This window comes from Seriola dumerili, unplaced genomic scaffold (assembly GCF_002260705.1).
Source record: "Seriola dumerili isolate Sdu_G_001 unplaced genomic scaffold, Sdu_1.0 BDQW01000283.1, whole genome shotgun sequence".
NCBI lineage: Eukaryota > Metazoa > Chordata > Actinopteri > Carangiformes > Carangidae > Seriola > Seriola dumerili.
Genome location: NW_019174538.1, coordinates 1319858 through 1338065, shown reverse-complemented (window position 1 = coordinate 1338065; position 18208 = coordinate 1319858). Strand labels below are relative to the sequence as shown.

General features: G+C 40.0%; 2 protein-coding genes across 2 annotated transcripts; both read left to right on the top strand.

Annotated features, from left to right (window-relative positions):
- The first annotated feature begins 1581 nt into the window (after positions 1 to 1581).
- On the top strand, positions 1582 to 4715 carry LOC111230734 (caveolin-2-like). The gene is made up of 3 exons (XM_022757564.1): positions 1582 to 1815; positions 3091 to 3278; positions 4526 to 4715. Exons 1-3 carry the CDS (start codon positions 1582 to 1584, stop codon positions 4713 to 4715), a joined length of 612 nt encoding a protein of 203 aa, XP_022613285.1.
- A 1058-nt stretch (positions 4716 to 5773) lies between these two features.
- On the top strand, positions 5774 to 15234 carry fam50a (family with sequence similarity 50 member A). The gene is made up of 13 exons (XM_022757576.1): positions 5774 to 6033; positions 6312 to 6396; positions 6651 to 6750; positions 8517 to 8641; positions 9011 to 9084; positions 9449 to 9515; positions 9814 to 9875; positions 10002 to 10078; positions 11854 to 11908; positions 12276 to 12324; positions 12484 to 12554; positions 13285 to 13395; positions 15185 to 15234. Exons 1-13 carry the CDS (start codon positions 5923 to 5925, stop codon positions 15191 to 15193), a joined length of 996 nt encoding a protein of 331 aa, XP_022613297.1. The 5' UTR covers positions 5774 to 5922; the 3' UTR covers positions 15194 to 15234.
- Positions 15235 to 18208: the final 2974 nt, after the last annotated feature.

Here is an 18208-nt window from a genome sequence, read left to right as displayed (position 1 = left end):
CTGCGGTGTCAGTGCCACAACACTGATTGTTTTAAGAAAAAGAAAATATAAGAAAATAAATACATTTAGAAGTGGCCTTACTCTGCTGATCTGAACACAGGTCTGCACACAACAAACCATGAACGATCACTTCCTGTTTATTGATTTGATTTTTATATTGAAGCTTATTAACAACGTGCTCCCACCATATACAGTAAAACACAGATCAGATTTTCACCAATTGATAATATTACATATTGATTGTTATGCTGTAAGTCATTGTACAGCAGCATTAATGTTTCATACTGATACATTCAAGAGATGAAGAACTGAGAGACAGAGGAGAGAGGAGAGATGACTGAGGAAGATGAGACAGAAACTATGGAGGGACAGATGGAGACAGAGAGACAAGATGGCCCTCTGCCCCCCCCCAGGCTACCATACCGCAACCTGTTGCCAACCCATGTACAACCATCTAGATCCGCCACTGCTGTTCTCTGACTCATCACTGTGTCAACTGCAATTCAGCACTCAGGAGTCATGAATTTAGACTTGTCAACTGAACTACCGGTATGTGTGTGTGTGTGTGTGTGTGTGTGTGTGTGTGTGTGTGTGTGTGTGTGTGTATGTGTGTTGTTCATTGTCTGAGTTTCTGTTTTAAGACAGGACCCCAATGCTGTAACAAGATCTTTTAGACCCATCCACTCCTCCTCCGAAAATAACCTCTTCCAAAGCAGCCCAATACACACACACACACACACACACACACACACACACACACACACACACAAACAAGTAAGACGCTCTGTACCGCCACATTAGCACTTCTGCCTCTGTGTGAATTCTTATGAGGCAGATCAGCTCTGAGGGACATTGTGATTAAGTGGTTGAACTGATCTCATTGACATTTTAGATTAGCACTCTCTGCAGGACTCCCCTGCCCCATCTCTCTGCAAGTGTCTCTGTCACTGATACAGGATTTAAAAAAGCTCTTTTAAAGTGAGGTAAGTCAAACATGATTCATCATTTCTGCTGTTCCTGTCCCAGTCGTGGATCTGCTACGATGATTTCTCAACTGCATCGCAACTACATTTTGTCACCCCGCAGCACCTGTTTCATATTTACTGATTCGTGCAAACTGATTTAAAGTCTTTTAATCAGCTGTTTTTCTATATTTAAAACTCCAAGGCAGGATCTCCAATTCAGCTAAACAAACTTATTGCTATAGTCCATGTAGAAAAAAATATCATAGTAAAAGAACACTAACACTGAATGACTACACCGTGTGTTTCATTTTTTGAAATGTAATTTTAAAATTACCAGCTGCTATTTACAGATTTTGGTATGGCTTCTTTTTTGGGGGCTAAAGAACAGGTGGTGGAGCCAGTGCTCAGCTCGCTGTTACACTCTGCAGGGCCTGCAATCTGCTGCAGGAGTGTGTGTTATGTGTGTGTGCGAGTGTGCACTGGTTTTACAGTGTAAATGTTAAAGTTACAAGCAGGATCAGAGAGCAGGTATCCCAATATACTTGACTGTCTATGTTCATCTGTTCCTGTGCATGTGAGAACTGGCATGTGCTCCCTTCCTGCAGTGAGGATGATGATGGTGAGCGACGACTGTCTTGTGGAGTGTAAGATCGATGACGACAGCGAGGAAGATGACGGAGGAGGAGAGCAGATGAACACTCCTCCTCCTCCTCCAGAGTTTGCTTCCAAAGCCCCGACTCCAGCGCCCAAACCTCCGAGCCCTCCCACAGCGCCCGCTACACCCACACCCACACCCACACCCACCCATCCTGTCAACAGGGACCCTTACGGCATCAACAAGCACCTACAGGTCTTATATTGTGTGCCAAAACTGAATGTTTTAAAATCAATTTCGTCTCACCAAAATGATCTTTGCCTCTGAGGTCAATAGTTTATTCTTTTACTGAAGTTGACTTTTCTACACCTCCAACTTCTGTCATTGATAGATCTCTTTTTGCACTCTTCATTGATCGCAGCCTCCTTCATCCAACTGTAATTAAACACTACCGGTCAATCTCAGAGTTGTGTTCAAAGTCCTGGACAAAGTCGTGTTCTCACAACTTGTCCATTTTATTTTAAATCACAAGAATATTTAGGAGAAATTCCAGTCACACCTCAGGATGCACCACATTACTGAGTCAGCTCTGCTGAGGGAAACATATGGCTTCCTACCTGTGGTGGATTATAGTAAGTTAATGAAGCACATGTACTCAGGTACAGTGTTGAGGTACTTGTATTTTACTGCCATACTTTTATCTGATAGCTGTGGTTACTTTTTACAGTAAGATTTTACATTAAAAATCATATGAAACATTATAAAATACAATACCAAATGTCTTAGAGGAAAGCGATGTCCTCTTTGAGCTTCTTATGTTTCACATGTTTGTTGCTGTGGGTCTTATTCCCTCTAAACCTCTCAGTTGGATTCATTTAAATAACTGTCTGAAGCAAGGTAAGGTAAAATTATCCGATATTTCTTACAGAGAAAAGATTAGAGAAAAATCACCAAAATCACCAAATTACTAAATAATAAATTTGCTACTCTGGCAGTTTTTCTTAAATACGCTTTTAAATGCAGGACTTCAAGTTGTAATGGACTTTTACTTTTCTGTATTGAAGGACTTCTTCCAGCACAGGTCACACTTTCTCTAGACTTTTTTTGGACATCTCCTGCGTCTCAGCATTCAGGGCCCTGGATTAGATCATTCTTTTCTGTTGCAAAGATCAGCTTCAGTTCAGATTTGATCAAATTTAGAAAATATAACATCCCTTTGCAATGCTGATGACATGCAGCCACTTCTAAGTTGTCTTGATGGTGCCAAATGTTTCATGGTCCAAACTGTTCTCCAGCTAAATGATAGTATGACAGAGGTCCTCACAATCAGTCCTGCAAATAGTGTGGTTGATTTTCTTAGGCCCCTGATCTGGAGACTTTCTTATATGCCTTTATTTCATGTCCACTGTAATTCTCTTTATGTGAGAGTCAGGCAGTAATCCCTGTCTCACCTGAAGCTGCAAACACCTCAGTCAGCACTTTGCTCTGTAAATAAACTAATTTGACTTGACTCTTGTTTCCTGTCTGTAGGTGGAGGTCAGTGACGTGCTGGCAGAACCTGCTACACCTCGGAGCATCGACCAAGTGTGGATTTACAGTGTCACTGGCTTTGAGAGTGCTCGCGTCTGGACGTACCGCTGCCTCACCCTGCTGTTCGCCGTGCCCTTCGCTCTCCTCTGTGGCATCTTCCTGGCCGTTCTCGCTTGTCTACACGTCTGGTACGCCGGAAACATTACTGAGACTCATTCACCACATTACCACAGAAGATACACTATGAAACCGCAGTTAAGCTTAACTTATGGGTGCCTTGTGACCACTTAGAATTAAGTAATGTTCACTTGCAACCCATCATCAACGATTATGAATCTGTCTAATATCATTATGCTGATTAATCTCTCAGTCAATAAAATGTCATCAAATTTTATAAACGTAACTCGCCCCAGTTTCCCAGAATCAAAGGGGATATCTTTGAACTGATCGTTCTGCTTGAACAACAGTCAAGGTGGTTGGGAAGACGATACATTCCTTCCTTACGTAAAAGTGTCATACTTGAAATGACTCAAAATAAGATTCTCTTTCATTCACTATTTTTTGACTTTTTTGGTTAAAAGAATAGTTTGACGTATTGGGAAATGCATTTTCTCCCTCTGCTTGCAAAGAGTTACATGAGAAGATTGATACCACTCTGATTTCTGTTCGCTAAATATGAAACCGTAGCCGGGAGAGAGATTAGCTTAGCTTAGTTTAGCAGAAAGACTGGAAAGAAGTAATCTGTTCAAAGGTAACACAATCTGCCAACCACACCAAGCTATTCCTTCAACTCATTCTTTTATTCTCTATTCCTCTATTTCTCCTGAGCAGCGCTCCATCATGTTCCTGTGAGATTTAATGCTTTATCCCTCCTCTTTCAAAAACCGTAGTAAAGCTGGTCCTTTGATCTTATCTGAATGATCAAGGAAACCAAACTGGTTGTTACTGATACAATCAGATGAGAGCAAAGAAAAATAAACTTTTCTGCCAAGTGACAGGAGAGAAACTGTTGGGAAGATTGTTTTGGATAAGTTAAATGACAACTTGTTTTTTTTTTATTTTTTTTATGGGGAACAGTAAAATGATTAAATATCCATTTGTCACACTGTTAAAAACACACAAAGGTACTGCCATCACTTGTCATATTACCACACAATATAGAAAGCAACATCCTGTTGAGAATTTGAGCATGCATTAGAGTGGCAACTGTGGTTACCTTACTCCGGGATTTATGATTTAAAAGGTGGAACATTGGTCTATAAACATCACACACACCTGACCTCAGGCGACAGGGTCTTCACTATGAGTTACATCCTTAACCATTTACAAATTACATCTCAATCGATCTCTTTCTGTCGCTTCTCCTCTGATGCATCTGTCCTGACAGAGAGAGAGTTTGACACAGCCATTTGAATCTCCTTTTCTCTCTCTCTAGGTTTGTGGTGCCTTGCATACAGCTGAGCAACACCTTCCTTCCATGCCTGCGGTCCCTGTGTATGTGTGCTGTGAACGTGGTTATCTCTCCCTTTTGTATGTCTGTCGCACTCTGCTGCAGCCAAATCGCCCTTTCACTGTCTAACAAGGACTGGCATCAAATGAGGGACAAAGAGGCTGTAGGCGTGTGAGACACAGTGATACTGAATAAGTGAGTGACTGAGTGATTGAGAGAGAGTGAGAGAATTTAATTTAATTTTTTGTTTTTTTGTTATTAAATTGGCACAGTTCTGCAACCTGGTAATGTTACTGCTATTTGATATGTTTTCTACATGTAAAGCCAATTCCTAAAAAATATTATCATTATTGCCTTTCATTTTACACTGACCTCAGAGGTAATTCTGTTTAAAACTGTATCAATAAAATTAATATCAAACAAATCCTTGAGCATGTTTGTTTTGTTTTACCAAACAGAGTATGCAAACATAGTCTAGAAAAAAAGTTGAATCAGTCAATCAGTCAGTACTAAATGCCAGAGCTAAGTCCAGCAGAAATGTACAATTCTGGTAATTAGTTAATCAATTTCAAACACATGATGCAAAATACTGTTTGGAAACTGTAAAGGTGTTTTTTTCCCCCTGTTTTCTAACATTTTAAAGACCAATAATTGTAAATGTCTGTAACTGATATGTTTTACCATTTGCTGACTGATGGTTTGTTTTTGTTTCTTTTTATTTTATTTTAATTTTTAATTTAATTTTTTTTTCTTTAATTTCATTTCTGTTTGTTCATGGTTGTGTTATTTCCATTTTTTGGTGTTTAACAATTTGATAATTGCCATTGTTTTTTATAATGTCTTTATTAAGGAACTACGTATAAATTTTTGTACTTTTTGTTAATATTCTGATGACACAACAAACTGTTTTTTTCCCCAACCCCAATAAACAAAGTTAAAATAAATAAATAAATAAATACTACAAATTGATTAATTGTTTAAAAAAAAAAAAGATTAATTAATCGATTACTGAATATCTAATGAGGAAAATAATTGTTAATGTTACACTAATAGATTCTATGGCTTTCTCTCTGTTGCATTTTGATGATTTGAGTGAAGAAAATATACCTAATTTTACATCAATGCATTGCCTGTGCGGTCGCTGGTCTGTGTGCTCATAATTCCGTGGTGTCCTGAGGTACTTGAAGGCATCATATATATACATGCGTAGTAACTACCCAGCATGCAATTCGTCGTCGCCATTTTTCTTGTTGTGACGTGCTGGGAGATCTACCTTCACGGATCTGGAAATCTCTGTGTGTTATTTTAGTGTTGAACTCGACTTTCCGTTGTTTCTGTTTTAACGTTTCTTCTTAGCGAGTGTCAGAAACGAAGAAGGTGTCATGGCGCAGTACAAAGGAGCAGCCAGCGAGGCTGGAAGAGCCATGCAGCTCATGAAGAAACGAGAGAAAGAAAGGGAACAGCTCGAACAGCTGAAGCAGAAGATCGCAGAGGTTCCTAACTTTTTTTTGTACCTTAAATCATAACGTGTTTATCGGTCACTTTGTGTTACCACGCGCTAATACAGCCCCCTGTCTTTTGTGAAATATAATTAACCGTTATAATATGTAGAGGCCCCAGGACCCGCGAGCTGCCGGGTCAGTGAAGGGGCCACCGTTACTGATAATAGCAGAGTGATAACCTGTGAAATAAAGCTCCCATCTCTTGTAGGCATTCTCCTGTCAGTCACAGTGCCTCTACTTTATTCCTGCTCTCTGCTGTTTTCTCACAGGACAACATGGTCAAGTCTAACATTGATAAGAAATTCTCAGCTCACTATGATGCTGTAGAGGCTGAGCTCAAGTCCAGCACAGTTGGTGAGTATCTTTGCTGTTGTGGCACATAAATCCTCATTATTATAGGTATTGAAACACAATGTGATCCAAACAGTTTAACATATGATATGGTTGAGTTAACTGCACTTAAAAGAAAGCAACATGCAGTGTTAGTATGAAAATAAAGAAAACAAATGTGTCTTGTGAATTTAACATAATTTGTTAGTTTTTTTTTATGTGCATATATCCATATTACTCTTGTTTAATCACTTTTATGTATTTTATCTTTTGATCAGGTCTGGTGACACTGAATGACATGAAGGCCAAACAGGAGGCGCTGGTGAAGGAGAGAGAGAAACAGCTGGCCAAGAAGGAGCAGTCCAAGGAACTCCAGCTGTGAGTAGCTCAACATGTCTTGCTCTCTGTCACTCAATGGGTTTTGGTTGTTGATGTAGAGCACATGTCTCTGAGGGTGGCAGCGCTTGTCAGCTGTTTTGTTGAAGTTCCACACCTGTGAAAATCATTTTATTCTTCTGGGAGCAGAGACAAAACAATTCGTTGCTGCTCCTAGCAATGCAAAAATTATTGGGGGAAAATTCAACCACAAGCCTTGCTGTTTATCTCTTAAAGAGACATGTTGAAAGGGCTGTGCTCTTGTTTTTCATGGTTTGGACGAGGCTGCTTTACAGTATTCACAGCGAGGGAATCACAACTCACAATACAATACGATCCTGATACAGTCCCTATGATGATGATGGTATCACTATACAGCGATTCTGCAATACTTGATACATTACAAAACAATCATCTACATCATGATATCTGTGCAAGTGCTAAAGAAAAATCCCCCTAAAAAGGCAAAAAGTGGAAATCATATATTCATTCACTGCACTGTGGTGTCAGTTCACGGAATTCAACAACTGAGGTGAAACCATGTTCAACAAAGTGCATGGAGTCTTAGCTTAGTGTCTCTTTAACACACACACACACACACATACATACACACACACATAGACAATCAATCAAATCAATGCAAGAATGCACATTCCCCTCAAAAACATGGATAAACACTATTAAAGAAATTACACATTAACAAGCATGATCAACATGTGTATCACATATCAGTATTCAGACTTGCAGACTGCAGTCTCTGTCTCAGTCACCTTCCAGCTTTAATTCAGATGACAGAGAAATGCCCAGTGTGTAGCTGCATGTATGTTCAGTCTCATTAGCATCAGACTGCTGTCCAGTCCACTTCTCGTCATGAAGCTTGTGTGTTTATGCTCAGGTGTGTGTCGGTGTGTGTCAGTGTGTGTCGGTGTGTGTCGGTGTGTGTTGGTGTGTGAGAGTGGAAGACGCTCTCTCCATTAGAGGAAATAGACCGTGGCTGCTGACACAGCGCTGAGTAGTTATGTGTGTGTGTGTTTGCGTGCTGGGCAGTGTCTCTGGTCTGGCTGTGAGTGTGTGTGTGTGTGTGTGTGTGTGTGTGTGTGTTTGCGTTAGCTGTTACTTACCAGTCCAGGAGAAATGTTGTGAGTTCAGCATCAAACTTCATTTTTTTTTTAACTTTTACTCACCAAGAGCTGTCGTTTATATCACATATTTTCTTCTACTGAAGTTAGCATGCTAACCAGCTAGCTAATTTTAAAATATTTTCATTACTACTGTAATACTGTAAGAGTTGTGGCGTGAGAGTGTGTGAAAAGGGTCAATTGCAAGAGTCTCACACTCAGCCTTTTCTAGACTGAGAAGGAAATTGAATGTATTCAAAGACGTTTCTTTTATCTGTTTCCACATTGCTGATGGATCAGTAACTCAGTGACTCAATTTGGTCAACTCCTGATTTCCAGCAGGCTGTTTTCAAGTTGTCCTTAGTTGCACTTGCGCGTTTTTTATTGTGGATGTAAGAATGAAAGAATGTAACAAGCTGCAACATGAAAAAAAATTCAAAATAAAATCCAAATGGAAATTTATGTGGCTTATCCAGTATAATCGGAGCAGGATTGATGAGTGTTTTTTTGCCTTGGGAAGCAATCACAACGGGGAGCAACCTTTGTCGTAAGGGTTTGTATATCAAAAACAGTGTTTCCAGGAAACTCAACTAAAACTGTTTATTAAAAACATATTGTGGTAGTTCATTGTGTGTGTTCTTCTCTTTACAGCAAACTAGAGAAGCAGAAAGAGAAGAAGAGAAAAGAGGAACAAAAGAGGAAAATAGCTAGTTTGTCCTTTAATCCTGAAGATGAAGAAGATGAAGAAGAGGAGAATGAGGAAGAAGAGCAGGACTGTGAGTACTGATGATATTAGAAGCAGAACAGGACTGAGAATAAGCTGTTTTCATTTGATGCTCTGTGTGTGTCTGCTTTGGTTCATTTGTTGCGGCTCCATATGAATGTTCTAAGGCACTGCTTTGATCTGAAAGGAATAGTTTGTTATTTTGGGTAAATACGTTTATTTAAGTTAGATGAGAAGGCTGATGCCACTTGTCTTTATGTTAAAAATGAAGTCACCGTGAGAGTCTAGTGGAGGCCTGGACATACCCCATGCTATGCTGCAAGTCACAACTTGTTGGGTTTTGTGCAGATGAAACAAACAAAACAAAATGTGTTGATTTGTGGAGTGTGTGATAGATGGTAGTGTGTTTTTTGTCTCACAGATGTTCCAGCTAAGAAGAAACTGGGGAAGAACCCAGATGTGGACACAAGTTTCCTTCCCGATCGAGACAGAGAGGTGAGGTCAATGGGAATCGCACTTGTTTGAGACTTTTTCAGAGATACAAATCCTACTTGGTTATTATAATCTATGCTTTACGAGTTGCTCAGGATGCGTTTTGCTCTGTGTGTGTCATCTCATTGTAAATAAAAACTATAAAGACCAGTGGCGTTTATAGCTCTAAGTTAGGTCAACATAACTTTACCCATGTGCTGCTTGTGTGGGGGGGAATTTTCACTCATACAGTAAATACACTAGTATATTTTTTATTTTCATACTGTGACAGCTGATTTGTTTTGAGTCCAATCTTTAATTTCATGCAAGTGTAACATGGTCCTCTGATATAAACTGATCTTTTCACTGCACTTATTTGTGTGTTCAGGAGGAAGAGAATCGTCTCAGAGAGGAACTCAGGCAGGAGTGGGAGCTCAAACAGGAGAAGATTAAGAGTGAGTGTCAGGACATCCAAACACACACACACACACACACACACACACACACACACACACCTGTTTTATAAACAAAAAAGACATGGAAATCTACCTTAATACAACATGGGATATTAAAATTCAGCATTGTATCTATGTTTTAAATATAATCACAAGCAAATATTCAGATGATAATGTCCCATATCTGACTAATGTCTCAGCTTTGGAGGTTTCCTCACTTCCCTGTCTATTCACGGCTGTGAGTACAAACATGAACACACTCACTCTCAGTGTAATAATGGTGTGTCTTTGTCCCCAGGCGAGGAGATTGAGATTACATTCAGCTACTGGGATGGTTCTGGACATCGTAAGACTGTCAAGGTAAAGCATGATGAGCTTCAACACTAATTCATGGGGATGTGGCAAGTCACCTTCCTTAGAGTTTTGATAACAGGGCCGAATCTATAGAGACATAACATTACACATTCCCATAATCCCTCTTTGCAGATGAAGAAGGGTAATACCATCCAGAACTTCCTGCAGAGGGCCCTGGAGGTCCTCAGGAAGGACTTCAGTGAGCTCAGGTGAGGCAAAGAGTGTCAACTCAACATGTACTAACACCATTAATGAATGAATGAATGAGTCAAAGCCATGATAATGATAGGTCGTCATCCTTCTGCAATTTCCTCTGTTACCAAACAGACTGTTACTGTCACAGAGCCCAGACCTGAACCCCATCCAACACATGGGATGAACTGGAAAGCCAACTGTGAACCAGCTGGCTCTCCAGTTCATTTGGCTTTTTCTTTGCATTTTCTTTTATCTGTTTCCAACGTGCGTAAGACTCAGAAACTGTAACGTGACAGGTCAGACAGATTGGTTAGCTCCTGATTTCCATCAGACTGTTTTCCAGTTGTCCTTAGTTGCACTCTCCCCTTTTATTGTGGAAAGCATCTTTTCTAAGAATGTAACTGGCAGTGACATGAAATAAAGAGGGAAATTTATGAGGCTAATCCAGAACAATTGGAGCAGGACTAACAAGTTACTAATAAGTGCCTCTGGAAGTAGTCATATCCACATTGACAGGAAACAGTCTTTGTCTTAAAGGTTTGCATGGGCCATGTTTCCAGGAAGCTCAAAACCAATTTAAAATGAATGAAAACTTAGCCTGAGGCAGCTAATCACCAGGTGCTAAGAGTAAAATCTTGTTTTGCTGAAAACTAGTTTTTCTAAGAATGTACCATTGTACACCATCATTGACATGATAAAATGTAAAAATGAAAATCCAAAGGGAAATTTATGAGGCTAATAAATAAATCTTTTCATTCTTCTGTTTTGCCAAATAAAAGCAGGATTTAATTTCATGCTAAGATTAAATATCACTTAACGAGTGTGCTTTTAAAGATGAGCTTGTTTTATATGTTTTTTAATCTCAGAAGACCGCCCAGCGGCTCATAGCACTGGGACAGGAGACAGGACATTACAACTACAGAAAGTTTTTCTAGCAGATTTCTTAATTTTTTTATTGCAGTGATTGCAGGGTAGAACAGGGTTGTAATACACCGTGCACCTTGCTGAAAAAATCCCCTGCATTTTTACGCCTCCGCGCCGGCGACAGACAAAGCCGATATCTCAGTAACACCCTGACGGAACGTCTTCAGATTTGGCGCAAACATTCACTAGGACTCGAGGATGAACTGGTTAGACTTTGGTGGTCAAAGGTCAAAGGTCAAAGGTCAAGGTAGCTATTACTCAAGACTTCACACAGAAATTACGACAAAAGTTCACACAAATGGTAATAGTCATATTTTATGACTCTGGATAAACAGGGATGTAATCTGGAAGCAGTCTGAGTGGGGGAGGGATACAGCCACGAGGCGGTAATTCTAGTTGTATGTCTGTTTGTGTCGGCCAGCCCAGAGCCTTGATCATTGCCCCCCTCTCGCATTTTTCATATTCTACTACTGTTGGTATTAATGTGGTGTAAGACCATAATCTGTGAGGATTCATAGGTAGGTAAATAAAGCTGTTGGGGCTCAAAAAGGTTGAGTAGCTCTGTTCCGCCTTTAACTGTATGTCAACACTTTGTGTTTGGCCCGTTGCTGTTTCAACACGGCACCTTCGCTGTGCACAAAGCCGGGCTCAGAAAGAAATGTTTTACTGGTTCTTCACAGCCCGTCCAGTTTTAAACTTTGCTATGATGAAGTTAAACATTTGCCGTCTGTCTTACTACAGCTAGGAGTTGCCATAGTTACCAAATCCCTCAAAACTAGAGAAATGGGTCCGTCTTTCATCTGGAATGGACCATCACATAATGTTACACTTTATGTTGACTGGACTGCATGTCTCCTCTGTGCAGGTCTGCTGGAGTGGAGCAGCTGATGTACATCAAAGAGGATCTGATAATCCCACATGTAAGTTCCTGTCTGTGTTTAATGACTGTCAATGACTGAGACCTGAACCGAAGCTGAACCGTTGCTTCACTGTTGCTTCACTGTTGCTTCACTGTGTTTTGATTGGCTTCATTTCACCTCTTATAGCATTCATGTGTTCCAGCAGATTCTGCACCTTTTCATGATCCAGCAGTCATAAAGACACATTTCTAGATGCACTTTCTGGCTGCACTGGTAGATTTCACACTTTAGTCCAATAAAGTTGTAACAGCACTAATTACTGAACCAGACATGAGGCAATAAAGAAAATATTTTGTGAGATCATCCTTTTAAATGGTGTTTTTCAGTCTTTAAATATCTTCGTACCTTCTCATTTTGTCTCATTTAGCACCACAGTTTTTACGACTTCATCGTGACCAAAGCCAGAGGCAAATCTGGTAAGTGAACTCCACCAGCATCCAGACCGGAGAGATGGTGTCTCGTGATTTGTTTTTAGAAGTGAAAAGGCACGGTTTTCTGCACAACATATGGAACAATGTGTAGTTCTTTCCTGTTGTGTTTCCTGCTTTTTCACTCAGTTTATCTTTTTCCCACAGGTCCGCTGTTCAGCTTTGACGTCCACGATGACATTCGACTCGTGAACGACGCCACTGTAGAGAAAGATGAGGTGAGGTGGATAAAGAGATCATGAGAAAGTGAACAATGAACCAATGTCAACCATGAAGCTAAAAGAAACTGAGATGACCAATAGATTTCTTTTGATTTGTGTTGAAAAAAACCACAATGAACCAGAGGAAACTAATCCACAGCTGTCCAGTTTAAGTTTAAAAATGTTCAACATTTCTGTTACTCTCTGTTCAGTGACATTGTCGGATGAAATTCTAGGATCCGTTGGTTAATTTGGCTTCTTATATTTCATGATGGGCTGAAACATGATACAAGGAACAAAATATAAGATTTTTTTCATGTAATTTTCTTGCAAAACTGATTTCTACGATTCATATTCAAAATGCAGCTGTAGCTGATGTGACTGTGAAGCCAACTTCTCATGCCACTGGGCAAAGTAGAACAAGTCAACGCCCAGAGTCATGTATTTATTTATTTTATTTGTGCCTCCCTCTGTGCAAAGTCGTATTTCATGTTCTTCACTATGGCAGACACTTTCTTGCTTGCATCTTTATTCTGACTAAATTCTTCAAACATGAGCCCTCTCCCTCATAATTTACACGGGCAGTTATTATTTTAAAACTCACTGAGCACTACAATTCAAGATACAGATGTGAAACACCTGGGCTACCAATGATGGGCTCTGCCCATAAAGATGAGTCCGACCTGGACTTTTCCTGCATTTAAAAGTCACGTGAAAAGTAACTGAGTTGTGCTGTTTTCGCCTGAAGTCTCACGCAGGTAAAGTGGTGCTGAGGAGCTGGTACGAGAAGAACAAGCACATCTTCCCTGCCAGTCGCTGGGAGCCATACGACCCTGAGAAGAAATGGGACAAATACACAGTGAGAATCTTTTTTTTTTTTGCTAAATGTCAACACGCTTCATTTTCAGCAGTAAATTACTTCATTTCCCTGAAGGGAACGTTCAAGGTCCCATCTAATCTCAAACCTGATCAGTCTGCTAAAACACTGTTTTTTCCATTTTAATTTGATTTTCATGGTAAATCGACTCTTTTCTCAGTAGGAGGCAGCTGTTTTTAAAGAATCTGATAAACCAGCTTAGTTTAGTTTAGTTTATTGATTTTATTTAAAAGGGACAACGCAATTTAACACAGTTCCAATACAAAGCGTTTATAGCTATTGCTAATTTTCAACTCTTGCCACTAGTGGGGCTTTTACATGTGCAGTGTAATTAAAATAGTCGTTTTACATTATCATAAAACCACAATACACTACAGATATGAAATTAGAGTAAAATACTATATGTATACTGAAATGCATTGATTGTGATGTACAGTCTAAGAACAGACAACAACAAGAACAGAACAAACAAACTGACGAAACAATTAATAATGTAATAAATTTAGCTTAAGATGTACAGTGGAGCATTTAGCCGCCAAAGAGAGATCAACTTGAACTTAGATTCAGCAGGTGGACAGAAACACAACTAACTAATTAACTAATTAATTGTGTCCATTACGGCCACGTCTACTGGTTCTTCAAACCAGGTGTGGCCAAAAACACTAGTGAAGCAACACAGAGTGTACGACCTGAGGCAAAAAAGAGCGGGAATACACGGGAGAGATAAATAATGGTGTTCAGAAACAGAGGATGATTAACTGCCATGAAGCCACTGATGTTCATGATTTGGAAAGAGAGACCGTGTTCGTCAAGCCTCCTCTACCATCCTTGATCAGAGAGGAGAACTGCCATTTGTCAGGTCACAGAGTTGTCCGTGACTAAAGCTCCCGGCTTCAGGTTCACGTTCGTGAGTGAAAACAGCAGGTTCACAACTTGGAGCATGAAGTCCCGCTGCCAGAAATCAGCAGGCCGATGTAGCAGTAGCATTGTCAGTACGGAGGACCAGAGACGTGTCGTCAGAGCAGCTCCGCACTGCGACACTCGTAAAGAGAGAAGGATTTAACATGAAGTTAGATGTGAAAAGAACAAATAACTAATATGAGAGGTGGTCATGTGACAATCCTGGTGATATTAGCATAATAATATGATAGAAGGTGTTGCTGCATCATCAGGTGTAACAGAGGATGATGCATTAAGAACCTGAGACAGCTGAGTGCACAGTCATAGACTTTCCCAACTTCTACTCTAAAGTTTCTGTGCTGAAATTTGACTTTAAATCTCTTTTTAAATATATATATGTATATATATATATATATATATATATAATATGCTGAGCACAATGTTAATTTTGCAATAAGTAATATTGATAAAATTTCGGTGTCATATTTACTCCAGAAGTCATTATGATGTGAGGTCAAATAAGGGTTTGCCCTGCAGAGAGTCTGTGACTCATGACAGGTCCGGACCACTCATGGACTTCTGCACATGCCTGACAGAACTACTCTAGTATTTTTTACAATGAAATAAATCTTCAGTCAAAACCTGTGTTCATGTCCCAAAGCAGTAATGATAAAAGTATTTATTTCCATGGGGGAACTGGATAAGAAACTGTGTGTGTGTGTGTGTGTGTGTGTGTGTGTGTGTGTTGCATTTTGAGGGAGTGAGTCCTGGTGGAGATGCCAACTCTCTTGCATGGGCACGCTACGACATAGCAGTTTTGGTCATGATGTGTGTGAGTAACCCCACATTTTGTTTTCTTTTTGTTTTTCAGATTCGATGAAACGGCTCTCCCCTCCTCTTCTGGAATCTCTTGTGCAAACTCTTGTTGTTAATTTCCATCTCATTTTACACTGTTACACCATAGTTCATTAGTGCTTTTTATCAAGATTTGATAAACTATTGATTCATGATTTTACTTGGTATTTGAAATACTAGTTTTTTCCCCAAAGTGATTTGAATTACAATGCAATGTTTCCTGTGAAAACAAGCCCACATCCATATGTATATAGCTCAAAAAACATATTGCAGCATCTGTGCTTAATAAAAGGAACCTGGACTAATGACTAAAGCTTTACTGCATTTGGCACCAACACTCCTGTGTGTGTCTGTTGAATGTGAATATGCTCTCTTTGATATCCTAGTTGTGTTTGAAAGCGGAAACTGTCTCCTGCTCCCGAATCACGAAAAGAATCCAGTGTGGCTTCGAAACTGTTAAAACATGTCCAGTGAGCTCGCTGGCCGCACCTCCACCCTAGCCTACAGACACCACACCCCTCAACGTCCTTCTCCCTCCTCCCTCGCTCCTGTCACTCACATGGCGCTGAAGACACAACAGGTTTCACTTTGCGACTGCTGGCTTCTTACAAGTCCAGGTCAGTGAGGAAGTGTGTAATTGTATAATATATATATATATATATATAAATGTGTGTGTGTGTGTGTCCGTGAGTTTTAGGTCATTGGACATGTCATGCTGGCTGTAGCAGCATGTGGAGGGCAGCTCTAGTTTTGTACCAGTTCTTGACACTCAGTCAGCCTCTCTGGGCTCAAGATGATGTCGCAGGCGCTGCTTTCACTCCTCAGGATTGCAGTCTGGACTGTATCCGACAGGTGAGCCAGTTTACACCTGCTCTACGTTTACCGTGCTCTGTGGAAGCTTTGTGCTACAGTTTTGTGTGTAACATCGATATTGTATTAGGGTGTCTAATCCAGGAGGATTTCTGTGTAGCCAAACTAATAAAATGTTACAGCTGACATGGAGTAAACTACTGGTGAGGTCTGCTCTGCTATAAAACAGGCTGTGTCTCCTCAGCTGCATCTGTTTATTTTGGCTGTTACGTACAGTGGAGGAGCTCAGACAGAAAACCTACAGTTAATGTTTATGGTTTAATGTCCATTAGAAAATGTTCTGAACATTTCTGAAACTGTGCAAACATTAGATTCGTGGGGTCTTTATTCTGCCACATTGTCTGTCCTCTGTCTAACACAGTAGTTTTGTCAAATTGGGATATAAGCGTTATCCAGAAACCTGTGGAAAAATTATATGTGAAATATACAATGCATCATTATTCGGTTGTAAAAATGTCTGAAGATAAATCTTAACAAGTTTAGAAAATTAATCTTTGGCTTTTTTTTTTTTAATGTGAATTACTAGAAAATTACACCTGATCACAAAGGAGCAGAAAAAAAAATCTAATTCCTTGGTTGATCTGGTTATAAGCTGGAGCATGTACCTCCAAGCCACATCTGCAGCTTGTGATGAAAAAAACAGCTTTATTTAGGAGGAGTCACAAGTTGTAATCAACAAGTGTAAGTCTAGAAAGATCTGTTTCATCTTTAAGCGGGAGGCTTCATGTTTTCCTAACAGAAAACAGCAGGGGCTTGAGTATTTACTACTCTTTCTGAAAATTCTGTTCCTCTGGAGCATGATATTTATGCCTCTTCACTGAGGAAAGGTTGTATTGCAAAGCCCTTTATTGCCCACATCCTGTATCTACAGAGGCGATAAAACATCCACCTTTGCTGAAACTTGTAAATCAGACCTCTTGTGACACATACTTACCTGGTCTTTCTCAGATCTGTTTGAAATGACATATAGTTCACATAGACTCAAATAGGTTACTCCAGGCAGTAGATTATGATGCCGTCGCTTGTGTGAGCCTCTGTGTGCTGCAGCCTGTGACAGAGAGTCGTTAACTTACAGAAACAGCAAGTCGACAGAGGAAGAATGCGAGGTTGCCATGTTGACTCTGAACTCTAAGGTTATAGTTTTTTCTTTGGCTGCATGTCAACTTCTTTCATTCTGTGAATAGAGTAGGGTTTTATTTTCATTTTTTTAAAAAACAACAAACTCTTTCGTCTCTTGTGTGGCTACTGAGTGTAAACACACACACACACACACACACACACACACACACCACACACACACCAACACACACACACACACACACCACACACACAGAGTTGTTAAAATCTTGCAGGTGTTGTCTTTTTGATCCTTCCACTTCTCAGTTAGTCATGCATGCTAAGCACGTTGATTATGGCATCTCATCAGTTTGCGTGCAAGTCAGTATTTAGGCCACTGAGACTTCTGACGGCTATTACCCTCACTTGACAGTTTAACTACCTTTGTGTGAACCAGCATACACGTGGGTGCATGCACACACACACACACACACACACACACATAGTGTTTCTCTTCTCATGCCTCAGGCAGACGCAGCATTTCTTCCTCTCATTTTCTCCACCTGTTAGTCTAGTTAAGGTCTCTAAACCTGCAGGCAAGTTGTCAGTGTTTATCAGAGGTGGAGGACGTACTCAGACCCTTTTACGTAAATAACAGCAATGAAAAAAATACTCAAGCACAGATAGAAATCATTCTATACAAGTATTATCAGCTAAATGTTACTTAAAGATACAAACATATAAGTACTTGGTTCCTGTTGCTGATATATTATGTTTTACATTATTACACTGTTAGTTCTCATGAATAAAACTAGTCCAGTGGTTCCCGCAGCGAGGGGTCGGGTCCCACCAAAGGGTCATCAGATAAAGCTGGGTCATGAGATGAAAGAAAAGATCGTAGTCATTTTTCTTTTGTCATTCCTCTTCCTGTTTCCTGCTGTTTGTGAAATATCTGATAACAGTACCACCCTGGGCCTGGACCAGTGATTTAAATGAAACCATGTGAGAGGGTCAGAGAGAGAATAATTTGGTTGAGCTGCAAAACAACTGGCAGACATCTGAAACCTGTGACAATGGGCCCCCAGATACAGATTTTTATTTGAATTTGGCATAG